The sequence below is a fragment of the Uranotaenia lowii genome, chromosome 2 (assembly GCF_029784155.1).
Source record: "Uranotaenia lowii strain MFRU-FL chromosome 2, ASM2978415v1, whole genome shotgun sequence".
In the NCBI taxonomy this organism is placed as follows: Eukaryota; Metazoa; Arthropoda; class Insecta; order Diptera; family Culicidae; genus Uranotaenia; species Uranotaenia lowii.
Genome location: NC_073692.1, coordinates 244,837,917 through 244,857,935, shown reverse-complemented (window position 1 = coordinate 244,857,935; position 20,019 = coordinate 244,837,917). Strand labels below are relative to the sequence as shown.

The 20,019-nt window shown below is 36.0% G+C and overlaps 1 protein-coding gene across 3 annotated transcripts in view; it reads right to left on the bottom strand.

The window, feature by feature from the left end:
* The window catches only part of LOC129746801 (protein outspread), a 609,098-nt gene that overhangs the window by 262,877 nt on the left and 326,202 nt on the right, over positions 1-20,019 (bottom strand). For all 3 annotated transcript variants that reach the window (XM_055740681.1, XM_055740680.1, XM_055740684.1), the window contains one exon: positions 3,955-4,035. In XM_055740681.1, the coding sequence (XP_055596656.1) occupies positions 3,955-4,035 (81 nt within the window). The remainder of the gene's footprint in view (positions 1-3,954; positions 4,036-20,019) is intronic.

Below are 20,019 nucleotides of genomic sequence, written 5' to 3'. Positions count from 1 at the left end.
AAGGCCAATTATCATTGAAAATGAACAAAAAGTCTAAAACAATATTTTGAGCGTTAATTCAGCCCAAAAAATCTACTTTTCATTTTTTTCAAAATTTTGATTAGTCCATTATGATTTTCTTTTCAGTCAAAGTGTCTGTAAGTATTGGTGTGTTTTTGGTCTTCGGCTGTTTTCGGCTGCTAGGCGCATATTGAATACACAGCGGCGCGTATTTGCAACACAGTTTTTTTCTGTGGCTTTGAATATGGTATTTAAAAATCAAGTTTTTGAAGCAACTATAGCAATTTGAGTAATACAAAATCAAAGGTATTTGTAGAAAACACTTTTCTTCAACGATTACACCCATTTTCAACACAATTTGTACGTGGAATACACAGAAAATCAGCGATTCGCTTAGGTGGCGCATAATAGGGCATGTTCCCCTATTAGATTTAATTTGCTTTCACGGGCGAAATACTCTCCTGTCGTTGCTGCTTAAGAAAAAGCTTCGTAAGCACGAACGGCACGTGAGAAGATGAGAGGATGTGCATACATCGTCCGCGTACCCGTGTTGTTTTCCCCTTCTCAGAGCAATCTGTTCCTGAATATAATGTTGGGCGAAGATACTATCGCTTTCGTACCATGCAGTGTGGGCATGACGTACTCACCAACGACTTCACAAATTTCGGGGTCGTACCCCTTGGTGAAAACCATTTTTATGTTCAATAATTTGGAGCTTCGGTTCCGAAATTTTTGAAATGGTTCGGTTTCAAACTGAACCATTAAAATGAAAAAATACAACCATAAGTTGGGAAAATTAGAACTGTCGTCTTCCTCCTACACGGTTTCTGTCACGATGACATCAAACCTGAGTGGGAGTGAAGCCTGTCTGTTCTCCCTTCCACACATCGACAGGTCCATACTTTTAGATAGCAAGCGCGTATCTATGACGTCACATATAATTTGACGTTATATATACGATAATCTTGATTTTAGTGATTGCTGGTTGTGGCTAGCAAGGCCAATTGACACGTTTTTTGGAGTGATGATTTGATGATAATTACTATGAAAATATATTTTTCAAACTATTTTGTTTTTTTTTTCTTTCTTCTATACATTGAAGAGGGAAAAAAATCAAATTTTTTAAGACAAAAATCATTTTTATTGTACTTCCCAGTTTCGCAAAAACGTAGTGACAAAGTTTATAAAAAATCACACAAATACATACAAATACACTGACATCGTCTGAACTCGTCGAGCTGATTCGATAGGTACCTATAAAGGTATATCTAAGACCCATAATTAATGATCTCCCAAATCGACCGATAACTATACCTTTCTGAAAGAAAGGCAAAAACGTGTTTGTTGCCAACTAGTCATGGCCTACCGCTCCTTGATAGATTTTCACCCAACTTTTGACAGATCATTTTCTTAAGGAGAGAAAGAATAACTTTTCGCTTCCATCGCCCATTACGCATTACATTACTCGGTAGCTTCACTGAAAATTGTGTCAATTCCCAATTCAAAAGTTATTCATAAATCAATGTGTTGCATTTTTTCGAAAACACTTCTTATTTGATCTATTTTTTAACGTACAAATCTGCAAGCGTTCTAAATTATAGATATACAAATTTTAAATTTTTATCACATATATATATTTCCAATAACTTAAGTCAAATGTTCAAATTTTCTTCCCAAATAACAGAAACTAGCGGCAAACCGAGCCACCCCATTTATTTTATTAATTGATCGTTGCTTCAGTATTAGACCATCGTAAATTATTCTGTCACACTTTTCTATTGGTTTAGCGCTTCCAAAATATGGTAGAAACAAGCCCCAAAGTCTTCGATGGCAGGCGGCCGGTCGGTTCGCTGCGTGGCCCAATTAGATAAGAAATACACTGGGCCAGTGTCAATCGTTCATTTTCTTTCCGCATCTGCCATCGATGTCGCTTGTTGCAATGATGAATGGGGTGCCAAGTCAACTCTTTTGGTACGGCCATGAACCAAGCGCGCCGCATCTGAGAGGACAAATTCTATGGTTTCTACTGCAAAAAACGTGATCGTCATTTATGAACGACCTGGCCAGAGACCTATTGATCTATCAAAAAGGCCGATCTGAAAGCAAGCGTCTGTAGAACGAGGGCTGTGGTCAAGAGGGTGCAACTCTTATAAATAGCAAACGTGATCAAAAGCACTGGAACACTCATCGTGTTTGGCGTCGTCGTCCGTTTGTCACTTGAGTGAAGCAACAGGCCAGACCGACTAGATCGATTCATCGTTGTATCTCTCGGCCTGCCCCAATAATATTCTCCATTACACCCGAGCACGAACTAATGCCTTTTGGTGGACGATTGGAGAAGGCGGCGAGAAATTGAATTTCGACGTTTACTCTCGTTGTGAGAAATTGATTAATTGAGATCGATTAATTCACAAATTGACCGCCTGCTGTGTGCCAAGTGACCGATACAGTTTTTGCAATTGTTTGTAAGTTGCATCAATTGTTTCGATTCGTCTGGCATCAGGGTCGGATTTTTTAGTAAAAATTGTTTTACAAAATTGTAGAGGTTTGAATTGACTTTAGGATAATTTAAAAAATATAAAATATTTGCTAGTTGTGATTGTTGTTAATGTGAAACGACGCATTTTTTTAAAATAAATTAGCGAGATTATAAGAATATTTAATCTGTGCGATTTTAGAGTCCGACACTGTTGACTCACGACTTGCGTTAGAAATAATCCCTGATGATGTACACGAGGTCTTACAAAATTGCCCAAGAGAAGAACCGAACAAATGAACGAATGGTCAGTACCGGACCGGAGCTTGCATTGTAGCAATTGTACCGAGTAATTCTGGGGTGGGAAGTTTGGCAATGATCTGGCGTGATTTTCTCACCATTATTTAAGGTGACACTGGTAGAATTTATTTTGTTGCAATAGGTCTGCCTACTCGCTGCAAAGTACGATAAAACACGACCATTAATGGGCCTCGTCGATGCTTGTCGACCTAATTGTCGGGGTTATTATTCATGTTCTGTTAAGAGCGTTCAAGAGAAGCATAAAAATGATTGTTTAAATGGGGCCAAAATTCATAAACAAACAACATACAAATGAAAGGTTTACAACAAAACATGGACAGTCCAAAACGATAGTTCTGAATGGTGAGATAAAAATTTTGGAAAATGGTGTTCTGGATCGGACACGAAATAATAAAATTTTAACTGTGAAATTCATTTTTTTTTGCTTTAGGAGAAAGCCCAAAATATGTGCCAAACAATACAAAAAAACGCTTTCGATTCTACAACATCGGATCACAAGAAAGTTCAAACGATACGTTGTGGAACCCAAAGGGAAGCTACATGGTAATTCAATTTTAATGGTTTAATTAGCTTTGTTGAAGGAAGCGAACACTGACGAAAGCAATCGGCTGGCGCACGTCTTAGCCCTGTACGGATGCATAAATTTGTTGCCTCGTAAGCTTTCTTATAAAAGGTGATATGAAACCTATAAACGCCCGGCTGGAATGAGAGGTTTCATTTCACCTTCGTTGCTAAAGTGCCGAGGATCGAATTAAAAGATCACGACTCGAAACCGCACCACATCACACTGCTCGAGACTAACAGTAGGCTGCAAGACTTTTTAGAGAAAACAAAAGCCGCAGGTTGTCCCGGAAAAACGAATGACTAAACCGTACCTAACACAGAGGGTTAAAGTAAAAACGATTTACCAGCGGCTACTGCGATTGGAGAGAACGAAAAAACGAAGAAAAAATAAACGCGAAACAAATGCAAATAAAATTAGACCTCACTTGAGGGCAAATGTAATAAAAAATAACGGCAGAAAACCGTCAACGCCACCATCATTGGAGACACCTAGTGGTGGTCTTTTAAAACAACGGAAAATCGCGACACGCGAACTAGATAGTCTAAAAAAGACAACAAAATATAAAAAGCGCATTACACTGCAGTTCACTTACCTTTGTTCTGTAGAGTGGATTGCTAAAGTCCCAGTCGGGTGCCACGAATAAATATCCACGTTTTGACACCTTTCTCGTAGCCTGGGGAGAAAAATAGAAAGAGAAGGCAGAAATAATTAGCATTGTCGTAAATTTCACTTGTTGCCGTAAAGAGCATTTGCCGAGCGAGGAATTGTGCAACCGCGGCTCAGCTTTGGGAAAACTAATATAACGATTTATGACTGGAAGCCACAGCAGTTGTGCCCAAATTCATTCTTCGGCGGAGCAAAATAAAGCTTATTTGTGAAATGGTTAGCACCGCCTCAATTATGAAAGCATAAGTAAAATAAATCTATTGTTTAAACGGCTCCGGACGGAGTTATTCAAGTATAATTTGAATCTTAATAAGCTCGCTCGAAATTGACACAGGGTGACGTTTGTTTCAGCTGGCTGCAAATGGAATCTGTCGTCGCAGTAGGCGGTTTTCGGATTCATGCAATTTTGCCATGAACGTGGGCTCAAATTGAAGTAGAAAGATGACAGTTTTCACTATAATAATGGAGATTTCTTTTCAATATGACATTTGTGAATTATTACGTGTACTTTTAAATATAACATAAAATCAGTTGAAGTTACATGTCAGAATTTTTCCCGGACGTATCCGGACCGGGCAAATCCGCGCATAAAAACCTGCAAACCAACTATATTTTTATTCAAAAATATATAGGTAGGACTATTCAATTTCAATTTTAAAACTAGAATTAAAAGAATAAAAAAAAATTACCGAAAATTATTGTTCAAATGATAATTCGATTCAAAACTTATGATTTGCAAAATTAAAGTTTCATTTTAGACCCACATTTAGATATTCGCACACAACTGTACCTTTGGTGTAAAAAATGAAAAATTTGAGCTATATCAAAACAACCGATTTCGATATAGGGGAGATAAGGGCATAATGGTCACCATAAGAAGGACGCTTATTTAATCATAGAAAACAGCTATAGTTTGTGAGTTACTTCATTGCTTCGTGTTCAGACACTAAAAAAGTCTATTTCCTAACAGGCATAACCTTGAAAAATTAGATAAAAGCGTTTAAAAATGCATTTTAATTCTTTTTGCTCAAACGCCAGATGTAAACTTGTCAAGCTCTATAGTTTAGTTGACTTCAGTGAGTTGAATTCGCTGCTAGATTCTACGGCAGAAAATGCTCATCGTGCCCCGATCAATGGTGCTCTATACGCCCTGGGTCAACAAGATAAAGTAAAAACGCGTTTTTAAATTGATTCATGGGTGGCCAAAACAAGGCCCGCGGGCCAAATGTAGCCCGCGACCAACTTTTTGTGGCCCGCGAAGCTCTTTTTGGAAAAACCATATTCTAAAAATTGATCTGAAAATCTCTTTGAATTGATATAAGTCTAAGGGGTAAAAGTGTATAAAAACAAATTTCGAGAAAACGCGCTTTGAAATTGTTGTGTTTGGCCATTTTCCGTTTATTTTTCGAAGATTTGCAATTTTCTTTCGAACGTGAAAATATGTGAAAATAATATAATCTAAAAACAAACAACAAATTTAATTTGAAACATGGCCAATCGTTTGGCATTAGTTACTCAAAATCAATCAAATTTGCACTTATACCCCTTTGGTTTTGATGGCCTCATATAATTTTACAAAAAACGTTACCTTCACTGAATACATAAACAATTACAAAAACAATTTTTAAATTATCACAATTGAGCGGTATTTGGCACATCATCTAATAATTGGGTTTTGGTGACTACATATCATTGGTGTGAAGAGCTTTAAATCGGACTCTGGTTTTAATATCAAGGAGTTTGGAAAGCCTCAGAAAGATAGGAAGATCGTTTAAAAAAAATAAAAAAATAATCGAATCATATCATCATTACAATTAAAATTATACTTTTATAAAAATTTCAACCATATGTAACTTTTATCCATTTTCATCAACTTCGTTCATCCATCAAAATTTAATAACTTTTCTAAATAATGGAACATTCCGAAAGCTTGCTCTGTAATTTTTTCCAATTTGTTATTTTTTCTAAGCTTCAACAGAATAGGATAAATTTATGAAAATTAAACCGAATCTAAAAATATTTTAATTGGTAACGTGCTTTATATTAATGTACATCAATAATGCAAAACTAGAGAGAATTTACAGTTGGGTAGTAGAATTCAACTAGATTCAACATCCTGTTAAAAGAAGGGTTTCTGAATACACTTGTCAAATCGATATACTGGCAAATTTAAAAAGAGTTTGATTGAGTTGAGGTTGAGGTCCGTACTTTGAAAAATCTCTATTATTTAAGATATAACTAACGTTCGTTAAAAAAAATTATTCCTATAAATGAAAAAAAGCTTGTGAACTTAACTTTTTTTCAACAATTCCATTTTGCGGTTTTTGTTTAGTTTGTCCACACAATTTTCTTAGGAGAACGGTGAACATTAGAACTTTGGAAAATCGGCGGTCATTTTTTTTCATATTTGAAGACCATCAAATTGACCTAATGTCCATTGTATTCACGCAATTTAAAATTTCTGGGATGGTTACACCGAAGAGGTTTTGAATCCCTTGAAAATATTGAAGTAGGGGAGATGGGGGCATAATGGCCACCTTAAGGAAAACGCTTATTTAACCATAGAGAACAGCTGTAATATGTGAATTACATCATTGTTTCGTGTTCAGACACTCAAATAGTCTATTGCCTAATTGAATGAAACTTGAAAAAGTAGATAAAAACGTTTAAAAATGCATTTTAAAAATTTTTGCCAAAAGCTTAAAACCAGTCACTGTTGAGGCATAATGAGAAACCCCCCGAGGCAGTATGAGCACCATTAATGAAGGCATAATGAGCGTTTTCTGCCGGGGATTCTAGCAGCAAATTCGACTCGATGAAGTCAACTGAGTAATAGAGCTACAGCTTAACTTGTATCGTCTGACGATTTGGCCTATTGGTAAGATGTCGGAGATGTAATTAGTAGGCTCGAGTTCGATTCCTGGTCGAGGTGATTTTTTTTTTAAATTTATCATTCATGATCTTGATTGCACTAAACGGTGAGGCGTAGATTCATCAAACAAAGCAATAACAAAATAATCTAGGTCTGTTTGTAGAATTCAAAGGATTAACACATGCTCATACATTATGTTTCTGGTGTTTTGTTTGACGGATGATGTTTTGATGCTATTAGCCGTATAATGTAACAATAAAAAAAATCAATCATGAATGGCATGTGCAAAAAAAACCCCTCGAACAGGAATCGAACTCAAGTCTACTGATTACCTCTCCGACACCTTACCAATAGGCCAAACCGACAGACGAAACAAGCCAAGCTGTAGCTCTATTATTCAGTTGACTTCATCGAGTTGAATTCGCTGCTAGATTCCCCGGCAGAAAATGCTCATTATGCCTTCATTGATAGTGCTCTGTTCGCCTCTAGTAAACAAATTAAAGCAAAAAAGCGTTTAAAAATTGATCAAAGTGAAAAATCAAAAATTTTATGATGTTAAAAATTGAGAATCAATGTGTAGATCATGTTGCAGTGCATACATTTCAGATCAAGATGATTTAAAGGTCATAAAAGCTTATTTGGTGGTGCTCAAAAATTATAATATTTTCGTCACTTGAGAACCTAGCTGGTTATTATTTAATATTTCTGTAAAGATGAAAAGGATATTTCTAATACTATGGGTAGTACGAAACAAGTCCTTATGTAAATTTGTTTGAGAAAATACGTACTTATGTAGAAAGTGGAGGAGTGCTCATTATGCCCTGGGTGCTCGTTATGCCCTCATCTCCCCTACATACACAATTTGGGAAGGATAATTCAGTTCGTATGGCGTAATATTTCTACTATTTTTCAAATGGAGCAAAATTTGTGAGAATATGCAAATAACAAAAATGATTCATTAAGATGAAATCTATACTCGATGTTGTCGAATTTGCCGGTTGAGTCACTGATTTCAATTTCATCACAGCCACAAAATAAACACATCTGTTTTTATCAATAGCCGCGAATCAACTGACTTTTCTCCTGCTCACGCACGCTTGAATATTTTCACACAGTATAAATGCACGATAGTTCTACGATGCTAATTCAATCGTTGTTTTATAACCTGTTTGATATTTTTATAAACTGTGTGTATTGCTTTCATCCCAATGTTAATATTCATTTATCGATTTCATTATCTTTATTTCATCTATTCTCTACAGATGTGACATAGAAAATTGTTTTTTCTTCAAAAATCGGTGATTATTTTGTTTTTTTGAATACTCCAATACAGTTTGTTTCTTAAATTCTTCATTTCTTAAATTTGGTCTGCCTGTTGAAAATGTTGGCCACCCATGGATTATAGTGAAAAATCTAATATTTAATGATGGTAAAAATTGACAACAATGTGACATCACGTTGCAGTGCGTAGATTTAACGATCATAAGAGCTGATTTTCTTGTGCTCAAAAATTAGAATATTTTCGTCACTTGAGAACCTAGTTGCTTTTTTAATATTTCTGTAAAGATGGTAAATAGATTTCTTTTTTGTTGAAAAATTAATACTATAGGAACTAAAAAACAGTTTCTCATGAAAATTTATTTGAGAAAATTCGAACATTCTTCGAAAATTGAAGTGCTTTATATGCCCCGGGCGCTTGTAATGCTTTCATCTCCTCTATTTAATTTCAATAAATTTATTCGTGTGCTATTCTAGGACCCGTTGATATGTTTTAAAGTAAACAAAGATTACAAAAATTTATAAAATAAAAAAACTGACAAAAAAATTAGAATATATCGATTGAAAATTAAAAAAAACTAATCTGAATATATATTCAAAAAATTACTAAGGAAACACCAATTGAAAAAGTTGAAAATTTTTAAAACCTTCAAAAACAACTTAATAAGAAAAATTCAAAAAATACATAAATTAAAAAAAAACAAAAAGTTACGAAAATATCATAAATGACAAAAATTACAAAAATTTCAAAAACTAAAATATGACAAAAATACTACAAATTACGACAAAAATAACAAAACCAATAAAAATTTGAACAATAACAACAGTTATTACAATAATTATAAATCGAAAAATTTCAAAAAAAAAAAAAATACAAAAATCACTAAAGCAAAGCAATCGAAAGATTCCCTTTTATTCATTTATTTATTTGTTTCATCAACCATAACGTAGACTAGTTTGATACATGTGTATTTCCTTAAGAATAGGTTTAAGCAGTGTCTGCTTTACAATTTTTCTTAAGAGTTTAGATTTCTTCGATGAAAATATTGTTTGATTTTTTGCCGAGACATTGTAAAGTCAATGGTTTCGCAGTGTTGATTGTAGAAGGCCATCATGCGATTTATTGGCCCGTTTTTCGCGTAGTTTGTGCGATAGTGATTAATGAAAAATAAATTTCGATTTCGGAGTTGCCGAGAGGGTGCATAGAAGTTTAATTTTGATAGAATTTCTTTTGAGTCTATACGCTGCGAAACGCTATCGTTTACAAATGAAACCATTGCATATTCGCGGCGTTCTTTTAGTGTTTGTATGTCAATGAGCATGTGTTGCGCTTTCTATGATGGAAGTGGAAATTATGTCCAACCTAATTTACGAAGGGCATATAGTAGAAATTGCTTTTGTATTGATTCTATTCTTTCTTCGTGTGAAATTGAATATGGGAACCAAACAACGCTTAAATATTCCAGTAAAGACCTTACATAGGCAATATATAGTGTTTTTATTGTGTATGGGTCTTGAAAATTAAAGCAAAGCGCTTAATAAAGCCCAGCATGCTATTTTCCCTATGGATGATAGTATTGTAATGGTCTGTGAAAGTAAGTTTGGAATCTAAGATAATTCCTATATCCCTGACGCGTTCACATTTTTCTACATTCTGATCTTCTAATGTATTTGTGATGTTTGTGTTGTTCTTTTTCTGCTAAATGATATTAAGTTGCATTTTTTTACATTGAGCTTCAGGAGGCTTTTTTTGCATCGCAGGTAGAAAATGTGAATTTCATTCTGGAATATGCTGATGTCTTCTTCATTTCCTATTTCCAAATAGAGCTTCATGTCGTCGGCATAAATGAGCATTTTGAACATAAAGGAAATGTTGTTTACATAAAGTATGAAAAGTAGGGGTCCTAAATGATATCCTTGCATATCCTTTGTTGGTGATTCGTTAGGTATGATTCAAGCCATTTCAGGAGTTGATTGCATTCAATGAAAAATCTACAAATTCAATTGAATTAGTTGAGTTTGAACGGCCTTCGAAAAAGCCATGTTGCATTTCAGTTATTCGGTTCTTAATTTGGGAAAATAATTTTTCTTTTATAATTGCTTTAAAAAGCTTTGGAATGCAATAGATAATGGCTATTCCGCGAAAATTTCGAATGTCAGACTTTTGACCAGATTTGAATATAGGCACTAAATATGAGCTTTTCCAAATTTTAGAAAAATTTCCTGATATATTGAAAAGCCAAAAAAAAGTAGCTGTCAGTTCCATTGCCAAACTTTTCATGAATACAGGAGGAGTTCCGTCTGGTCCTGGACCTTTCGAAGCGTCTAGATTTTTAAGTCCTTGCAGAATATCCTGCACATGAACTTGATTAATGCTAATGTCCAACCACGGTATAAAAAAAAACGTTCAAGATACCGGTATCTCGATAGCAACTAACTAAATGCTCACTGAGCGAGAAAGTAAGTTGCTATCGAAATACCTGTATCTGAACATTTTTTATAGCGTGATCTAATAAAAGGGAATCTTCCGATTGCTTTGATTCAGTAGAATCATTCAACCAAGTAGACTCACAACACATGTTAGAGACGAAAATCAGAAATAACAGAAAAAGTTCAAAAACATGAAAAAAAAAAAAATACAAAAAAACACAAGAGGGATAAAAATAACAAAATTGAGAAAAAATATAAATAATATTTTATGTTCTGATTTCGACTGGTATTCGTTAATGTGATAATGATTTGTAATCGGCACTGTCTTCAGTCTAAAAATACCAATTTACGAAATCAAACAGTTCTAACAGGAAAATCTACAACAGTGTCAGTCATAAGTCTTCACAATAGCCACATAAAGATGTCTATATTGTAAGTAGGACAAAACAAATTTTGCTCGAATCCATTAACTCAACAAAATATACAATAATGTAGTTTTCCCTGAGGATGTGATCAATCTAGTCTCGAAACGTTGGATAAAATGAAATAATAATCAATAAGAAAATAGACTGCATTGCCGATTTCAAAAAGAAAATCAAAATCACATAAAAATTATAACTTACACTAAGGCACATCATAACTTCATGTCCTTGCGAAGACGTCAAAATAATCGCTCCGTGAAAAAGTTTTTAAGAAGTAAAAAAATATAGTATCAAAACATCAACTAAATATTGAATCACGCTTATGATAATAGCGAAGGTTAAAAAAATTCTGAAATGTTCTGAAGCAAATGAGAAAATACACTGGCTAGTTGCGAGAAAAGGAAAATTGGCAAGCAATTTAAGATGCACCGATCCGAATTATTGAAAAAATGTATCGTTTTATTTACCAGGATGAGCATTTAGACCGCTGCAAAAAAAAGAATGGAAAGTATGGAAAGTTGTACGGAAGAAAATTTGTTTGCACATTAAATCATAATAAAATTCAAATAAGCTTGAAATGAAGTTGGTGTTTGATTTTTGGTTTTGACTATTCTTAAGCTTTTTTCGGCAAGTATGATGACCATTTCAAAATATTAAAAAAATCTGAATTCATTGCGAAATATTTAAAATTGGTAGACTCAGCTTGGTAGAGCTTTTAATCATTTGTTATTGCGAAGTTAAATCAATGAATTCCCTGGCTATGTAAAGCAGTTTTATGCGATTTTTTATTCTCATCCTACGACTACACAGTTTTCAAATAAGCAGTCAAAAAAAAAAAAAGGAAAATAACAATTTGTATAACATCGAATATTATTTCTGGGGTACAAATAAGAATTATGCATTGTTCACATGAATGGTACTGTACGAATCAAGGAATATTTTTAATCCAAAGTTATATTTTTGGAAATTTCAGTACATCTTTGGCGATTTTTAATGGGAAATTTTGCTATCCCACACAAAATTAAAACTCGTTGCACTAATTCAGGGCTGGATGGATCGCTTTCACACTTTTTATTGCTGTTTCTGGTAGGAAAGACAACCGAAAAAAGTTATGAGGTGTAAAAATTTAAATTCCATACACAGCTTGCAGCGGCCGCATGAGCATACATATGTTGGTAAAAGAAGAAGAATCATCCAGATTAAACTTTCCTTTTTCTGATCTCAATCACTAGGAACTGACATTTTCATGTTATTTTCCCTGCTCCCTATATCAAGTACCTAATACGTTTCTCGTAGGTGCCAAATTAACCCATAAAAACTTATCTTCATGACTTCTTAATTATGACAAAATTCGTAAATAATTGATCATGGTTGCTAGTGATGTATTCGCTGGGGATTAAATGCCATACTAGACCGCTACAAAAGTTTAAAGATCTCTTTGTTTTGATTAATACTCCTTTTACAAAAATAATTTGTAACATCGCGATTTTTGTGATCTCTAACTGATAGTAAAATAATTTTTTAAACAATAGCTTAATATTAATATTTTTCAATTTAAGTACGATTAATGATTACAATAGATGAACCATCCCAACATCGGAAGCTCAAGGTGAAAAACGAAACACGCGATAAAGAGTGAAATGAAGAAGCTCATCAGTAAGAGGAAAATTCGTGCTGCTACCGTTTTTTGGCAATTTTGTTGAGGCTAACTTCCAACTTCCATCGGACCATGGAATGAATGTTCATTACATAAAACATGAGTAGGGGACCACTATTTTCCAGTCGAATTGAGTAACATTGAGCAAAGAAGAAAACGAAATATGAGGAAAAACAAAATTGTGAATTATTTCGTTCTGTTTTTTTTTTGGCTCGTGATGATGATTAAGCTCGGGTTTATAATTACAGTGAATTAAACAATACTCCGTTTGGATCGTGCGGCGTTTCCAGCAATTCAGCGCTGACTTGGATGAGCTGCTCTTCATCCCAGTGACACAGTTTGACGGTTCGATTTTGCGGTTGTTCCAATCTAGTTGGCATTCCCGCAGTTTCTCTCAATTTCAACTGCTGTCTACTTGGTAGACAGGGGGGAATTAAAATTCACCACCAGGGCCGGGGTCGTGTAACGGTAGAATGGCTGATGGTTTATAGGGAACACTGTTCAGTGCTCGGTAATGGTACTTCAACAACACATGACGATATTGCCGTCACGCACGACATATGGAAAATTCAAATAAACCATGCCGTCGCGGATTTCGGTTCCTAACCTGTGTATGAAGATTTCTTTTCGTTAGGGACTGTGACACAGTGACCCGTTTATTTTGGGTTTGCGTTCGTCTAACCTGGAAACTGTTTGGAGAAATTTGTTGTTTTCTGATATGGTATTCAAGATAATTGAAATTTATAACTATAATTAACTCAATATTGATATGCATAACACTTAGTCACCAAGAAAAACAGCTAAAGCTTGCTGTATTTAGAATTGGAACACAATACAATTGCCTGTATATTTCAGTTATTTATTATTGGATTCCACATCTTTTTTCATACAAATGTAGCATTTTCATCATACTTTTAGGAAAGAATACGGATAAAATTATTGTTCACAGGTTCGAAAGAATTCTCGAATTTTACTGAAACACGGCTCATTAGGCGGCGCGCACACCTTCGTCCATCGTTTTAGCTATCTTATTCCACCAGCTCTTCATCTGATTGATGTCTTTGACAACCTTTTCCTTTGCCTTGAGTCTGCTCTTCATGATTTCCCAGATTTTCTTAACAAGGCGGAACTGGGGGCAGTTGGATGGGTTAAGATTTTTTGGAACAAACTGGACCCTTTTCTCTGCATCCAGATCGAATGAACGGCGGAATTTATTTTTGGAGAAATTTTTTTTGTATAGTTCCGACGCCATTGTCTCATTCATAACATCAATTGAAATCGTGGAGTTTGAAAGATCGAAATATGGTTGACATCGAACGTCGGTTTTGAAGCAAGATTTTGCGGGTCCGACGTATTTTGCAAGTGATTCGCGATTTTAGATTCGAATATTTGAAAAATTATGCTTTATGTTCGTGCTAAGTTGAGGAAGCAGTGTTGGCTATCGTCGTGGATTTATGTTGCTAGAAGTTGAGATTGAAGGGCGACAGAGGATACAGTGGAGTGAGAGAAAACTTTACAAACAGGGTGTTTGTGATACTTGTGTGATAGAAAGAGATAGCATCGGCCGAGAAAGGCATGCAAAACGGGTGAATATGGGAAAAAGGCATCTATGTCGGTTACGAGTGGAAGAAACGTGAAAGAGGGGCTTGTGAGAAGGGGTTTGGGAAAAAGTAGTGATATTTGAAAATTCCTAGCTTGCTTCGATTGAATATTTAGAAATTCATCATAAGCACGTTAATCAGACATCCGACAGATAAGTGTTCGCTTTTCTTTCTATCTTAAGTGCGAGGTTGTATTCATTCTCATAATGGCTATGGGATGCCTTGCGCGCTATATTAGCTGAAAACGCGTTTTGCGCGACGGGAGCGTTTCTGCCAGGCATCCGAAAAGTACTGCCGAACGACAGTATTCTTGCGAACGTCGCACATCCACCTCGGTGAAAGCTTTCCGAATATTTCTTCCCCGACAGTTTTAAAAGGCGCGGTCGTGCGATGTACAACGACGCCTTGGTTTACCTCATGCGAAAGTTTGCTCGTGGATATGATAGCCTTTAAAGCTCCGTGACAGTTTTGGGAAAATCTTCGTGACAGTTTTCAATGCGTTAAACTTCGCATGACAGTACTGCTAATTACGTCCGACTGTAGCCGAGATTCGCATTGGATCATCATCGGCTCACGCTCGGGTCGAGTTAATTTAGAATAAACGAACTTCTGCTTGAAGCTCAAGCTAGCTACTGCGGCTGGCTATCCTTACGTTATTAGTTGGTCGACACGCATTGATGCGTGTTGTTTTCCAGCCTGAAATTGGATGTCGTTTATGAATAATAAAGTTCAAGATTTCAGATATCAAATTGAAATATGAGATTTCAGATTTCAGATACAAATTCGGATTTCAGATTCATACTTCAGATCAAGATTTCAGATTCCAATTCGGATTTCAGATTCAGGTTTAGGATTTAAATTTCGGATTCAACTTTCAAATTCAGATTGCAGACTCAGATTTCAGATTTAAATTCAGGGATCAAATATGGAATTCAGATTTCAGATTCAGATTTAAGACTCAGATTTCAGATTCAGATTTCAGAATCAGATACAAATTCAGATTTCAAATTTAGATTTAAGATTGAAATTTTAAATTCAGATTTCAGATTCAAATTTTAGAATCAGATTTCAGATTCAGATTTCAGATTCAGATTTCAGATTCAGATTTCAGATTCAGATTTCAGATTCAGATTTCAGATTCAGATTTCAGATTCAGATTTCAGATTCAGATTTCAGATTCAGATTTCAGATTCAGATTTCAGATTCAGATTTCAGATTCAGATTTCAGATTCAGATTTCAGATTCAGATTTCAGATTCAGATTTCAGATTTCAGATTCAGATTTCAGATTCAGATTCAGATTTCAGATTCAGATTTCATATTCAGATTTCAGATTCAGATTTCAGATTCAGATTTCAGATTCAGATTTCAGATTCAGATTTCAGATTCAGATTTCAGATTCAGATTTCAGATTCAGATTTCAGATTCAGATTTCAGATTCAGATTTCAGATTCAGATTTCAGATTCAGATTTCAGATTCAGATTTCAGATTCAGATTTCAGATTTCAGATTCAGATTTCAGATTTCAGATTCAGATTTCAGATTCAGATTTCAGATTCAGATTTCAGATTCAGATTTCAGATTCAGATTTCAGATTCAGATTTCAGATTCAGATTTCAGATTCAGATTTCAGATTCAGATTTCAGATTCAGATTTCAGATTCAGATTTCAGATTCAGATTTCAGATTCAGATTTCAGATTCAGATTTCAGATTCAGATTTCAGATTCAGATTTCAGGTACAGATTTCAGATTCAGATTTCAGATTTGAGAATGAGATTTCAGATTCAGATTCCAGATTCAGATTTCAGAATCAGATTTCAGAATAAGATTTCAGATTCAGATTCAGATTTCAGATTCAGGTTTAGAATCAGATTCCAGATTCAGATTTCATATTTAGATTTCAGATTAAGATTTCAGTTTCAAATTTGAGATTCATATTTCAGATTCCTATTTAAGATTGAGATTTCAGATTCATATTCAAATTTTATATAGAGATTCCAGGTTCAAATTTTTAGATAAGGGCTTCAGATTCAGATTTCAGAGAAGGGTTTTATATTTAGATTCAGATTAAAATTCTACATTCAGTTTTCTAGTTGAAGGAATCAGGCTTTGATTTATGTTTCAGGTTCAAATTCCAGATTGAGATTCAATACAAAATCTCACTTCGAGATTTTCACCCCAAAATGATTATTGTTACGAGTATTTATTTTATGTTTCATGGTTCCCATCACTTGCCTTTTATATTAGTTTTTTTTCAATTCGTTTTCTCAATTTTTTTCATTCTTTTTAATACTCAAACAAATTCTAAAGAAAAATTATAACGGCCAAGTTTCCCTCCGAATCGACACAAAAAATGTGTTCCATCCCAACCCACTTCTCCCGTGAGTGAATAATTTCTAAGGCTATGATTCTAAATAAAAAATAAAAATAAATAATAAAGAAGTATTAAATTGTACGATTGAATTCATGTCTTTTGAAGGTTTTTTTTATCGAAGGTAATTATTATAACAATTTTCCCATAACCTTCACCGACACCACACATCGCGTTACGCCTCGGTCGTATGCTGCTGCTCGGTTGGAATAGATTGCTCGTTCGATCTATTCGAACCGAGCAGCAGCAAGAGCAGCATACTACCGGGCATGGATACGGTATGGGCATGACAGTCGCCCGTGACAGTCCTGCGCAAAACTGTCACGCCCTACAGCCGACAGTTAGGATGAAATAATTTGCGAAACAGGAGGCATGAAAGAATGAAAATCGAACTGTCGGTTCGGTTCGTTACAGCTTAAAGCACAACATTTTCGGCAGCGCAAGCTTTGAGCCGATTGTTCAGATACAGTCTTCGTTCCCGAACGTGTGCGACGTAGCCGAGGCGTTTTGATTCGTCACCGACGGTACAGCAGCGAACCGACTGGCAAGGAAAACCGAGACAGTTTGTTCGGCGAAGAAAAAGCTGTCATCGCAATGCAGTACTTTTCGGAAGCCTGGTTTCTGCATTGTTACGCTAAACGGAACCTACCGAGCCTACCAGTATACCATCCCGTATTTTCGATGAAAGTTTATTCTGTGACTTTCTTTGTGTGTAAGAGAGACGCCGATGAAAATTTCTTCGTTCTTATAGTGCTTCTTGTGGATCTTCTGGAAATATTCGAAATTAATACGTTCTCTGCAAAACTTCTTCAATACGTTCTGCGCTATCAATTTCTTATGGATATGAACTACGATGAAATGAAACGAATGTAGCATGATACAAGACATTTATTAGGGGCGTATACTGTTGAAGTTTTTAAAAGAAGACATGGAGAAGATTGGTGGGAAGTATTGACAGATTGGATTGATTTGAAATCTGATTTCACAGTTCATTTTAATCAAACGGTACTCATTCATCCAAATAACACATACATCTACACACCATGCATTCAGTTCATAACAGTTCACACAAGCTCTGGACTGGTAGTTGCACCCCCTCGTGGCCCAGGCCGGAAACGTGCCAAGAGAACTATCACAAAACCCACTAGAGACCGTCGACGGGTCTGCCAAACCCGCACGGAACAAGTGGTGCACCCAAGTACTTAGGTACCAGTACTTGGGTGTGTGGGTGAGGGTCCAACACGTCAGTGTCAGTGAGGCACAGTTTTATGCCGGAGGTGTCAGGATTCGACACGCGTTTCGGGAATTGTTGCGCCCGAACCGCGAGTGCGACCTGATGAGGGCGTTCTACAGCTCGATTTGCGCTTTGGGGAGGAAAGCACCCGACTTGAAAATTGAGTAGTCGCGCTGAGTGGTGACTTAAGTCAACACTAGAGAGATCGGAGGAGTCTGAGTCCTACACGTGGCTTAGGAGGCTTGCCTCCTGACCCGCGTGTTCGAACAGACAGTGTCGTCGACCACTCGCCTTGTGTTTCTGGACTTCCTGGACTAGATCCACAAAGTTAGTAGTTGCGCTTAATGGGGACCTCTTTTAACACGATGAGCTGTTGGTCCTAACTCGTCAGAGGAGAGGTTGTACTTCGAGTTGTGTTAGAATGAGGTATTGGTGACAGAGGATTCGGAAACGAGTATTGCCTTGGAGCGCATTAGCGCGAATTGACCTCCCACTATTGAAGTATAGTGTGTCAAACAGTTCATGGTGGGAACAAAGGTCAGTGGCCCCAGGTGGACATTATGGCGTAGGGGGTGCAGTGTTCCTTAGCATTGTATCATGAGTCGTCCAATTGCACCCATGGACCCAGAGTAGCAAACTGGGGGGACGCGGTGGCTCGCCGTGCCTTGGAATGCAATCCGTAAAATGGATTTACCACCTGGGTTAACAACTAATAAAAAAAAATAACAGTTCACACAAAGCCATGGTGTCGGGTATGTGGTTAGTTGCTTTACAGATTTGCCGAACTAATAATCTAAAGAATGCAAGTGCAACGTTTGCGAAATTGCGGTGAATCCGTGCATCCATGGTGGATTATCTACATACATACATACATACAGTTCCGACGCCATTGTCTTATTTGTAACGAAAATTTTCGTTTTTTTTCTCTTAGCTGCGAATGCCCTGCCAAAACATAAATTTTCGTACAAATTTGTCAGCAAAAACAAATTTAAATTTGGCTGGAACATCCCCCCGAGCCGTTGCCAAGTAATCGTCTTCAAAATCTTACCACACAGTTTCCGGTCGACAGTTCCACTCAGACGATTTGCTTGAGACTTCCGAATCGTCGACAATGTTTCTCTATACCGTTTGATAACGCGCCATTCGATATTTCTGGGCAATTTCAGCTATTTAGCTAGCCTATATGCAGACCACAATGGATTTTCCAAAAAACATTTTTCCCTTCTTTCGGCTTCCATGTTGATTGTTTGCAAAGAACAGTCGATTTGCGGAATGTTAAAAATACATACGTGAAGCTTTGAAAATTTCCGACACGTGGGTGCCAAGAACTTCCAAATCGCCAAACTTCCGAAGCGCCACAATATGAGCAAAAGTTTGTTCGAATTCTGAATAAAGCAAGCTTTATATGAAATTAACTTATCAACTTGCTACAAGAAAACTTTTGGGTTCGAATCCTACAAGTGGCCGACAGGTAAGATGTGTTACAATTGACTATAGAATAAGAATGTTCAATCAGTTGCCAGCTGGCCAGGTACAAGGATGCCAGAATACCCGTAAGTAAACTAACCCACCTGATTGACTCGTTCTTCCAGAATATACCTTGCATCAACACAATACATTCACTCCAAAACAGTTTATACGAAGCTATGGGGTATAGTGTGAGCGTTGCATTGAAGATTTGTCGGACTTAAAAAAGGAATAAAACAGTTATGGAGGAAATCTAGCTGCATTATAGGTAAATGAAAAAAATTAAACATCCAATTGATTTGTTTGGAAATCTAGGAGATTCCATAGGGAATGTCTAGAAGCATAGGTGGTGTAGGGAAACCCAAAGATTTACCAAAAACGGATTATGATCTAAACCTTTCTCTAACTAACGAATAGTCCCTTCTGAAATACTTGAATATGGTTTCTCAGACTATAAACGGTTTCCATAGCTTATGATACTTACTAATCTATGCTTCTGACTATTTTAAAATTGATTTTTGGAATATAAGGAAACTGCTAATCCCAAGCCCTACTCTTTTGCACTTTTTACAAAACTGATGGCTTGGATCAATCACGGAACCTTTTGCAATGTGGAATTTATTCCGCTTAGCCACGCCAACGATCGTGTAGTTCGAAGT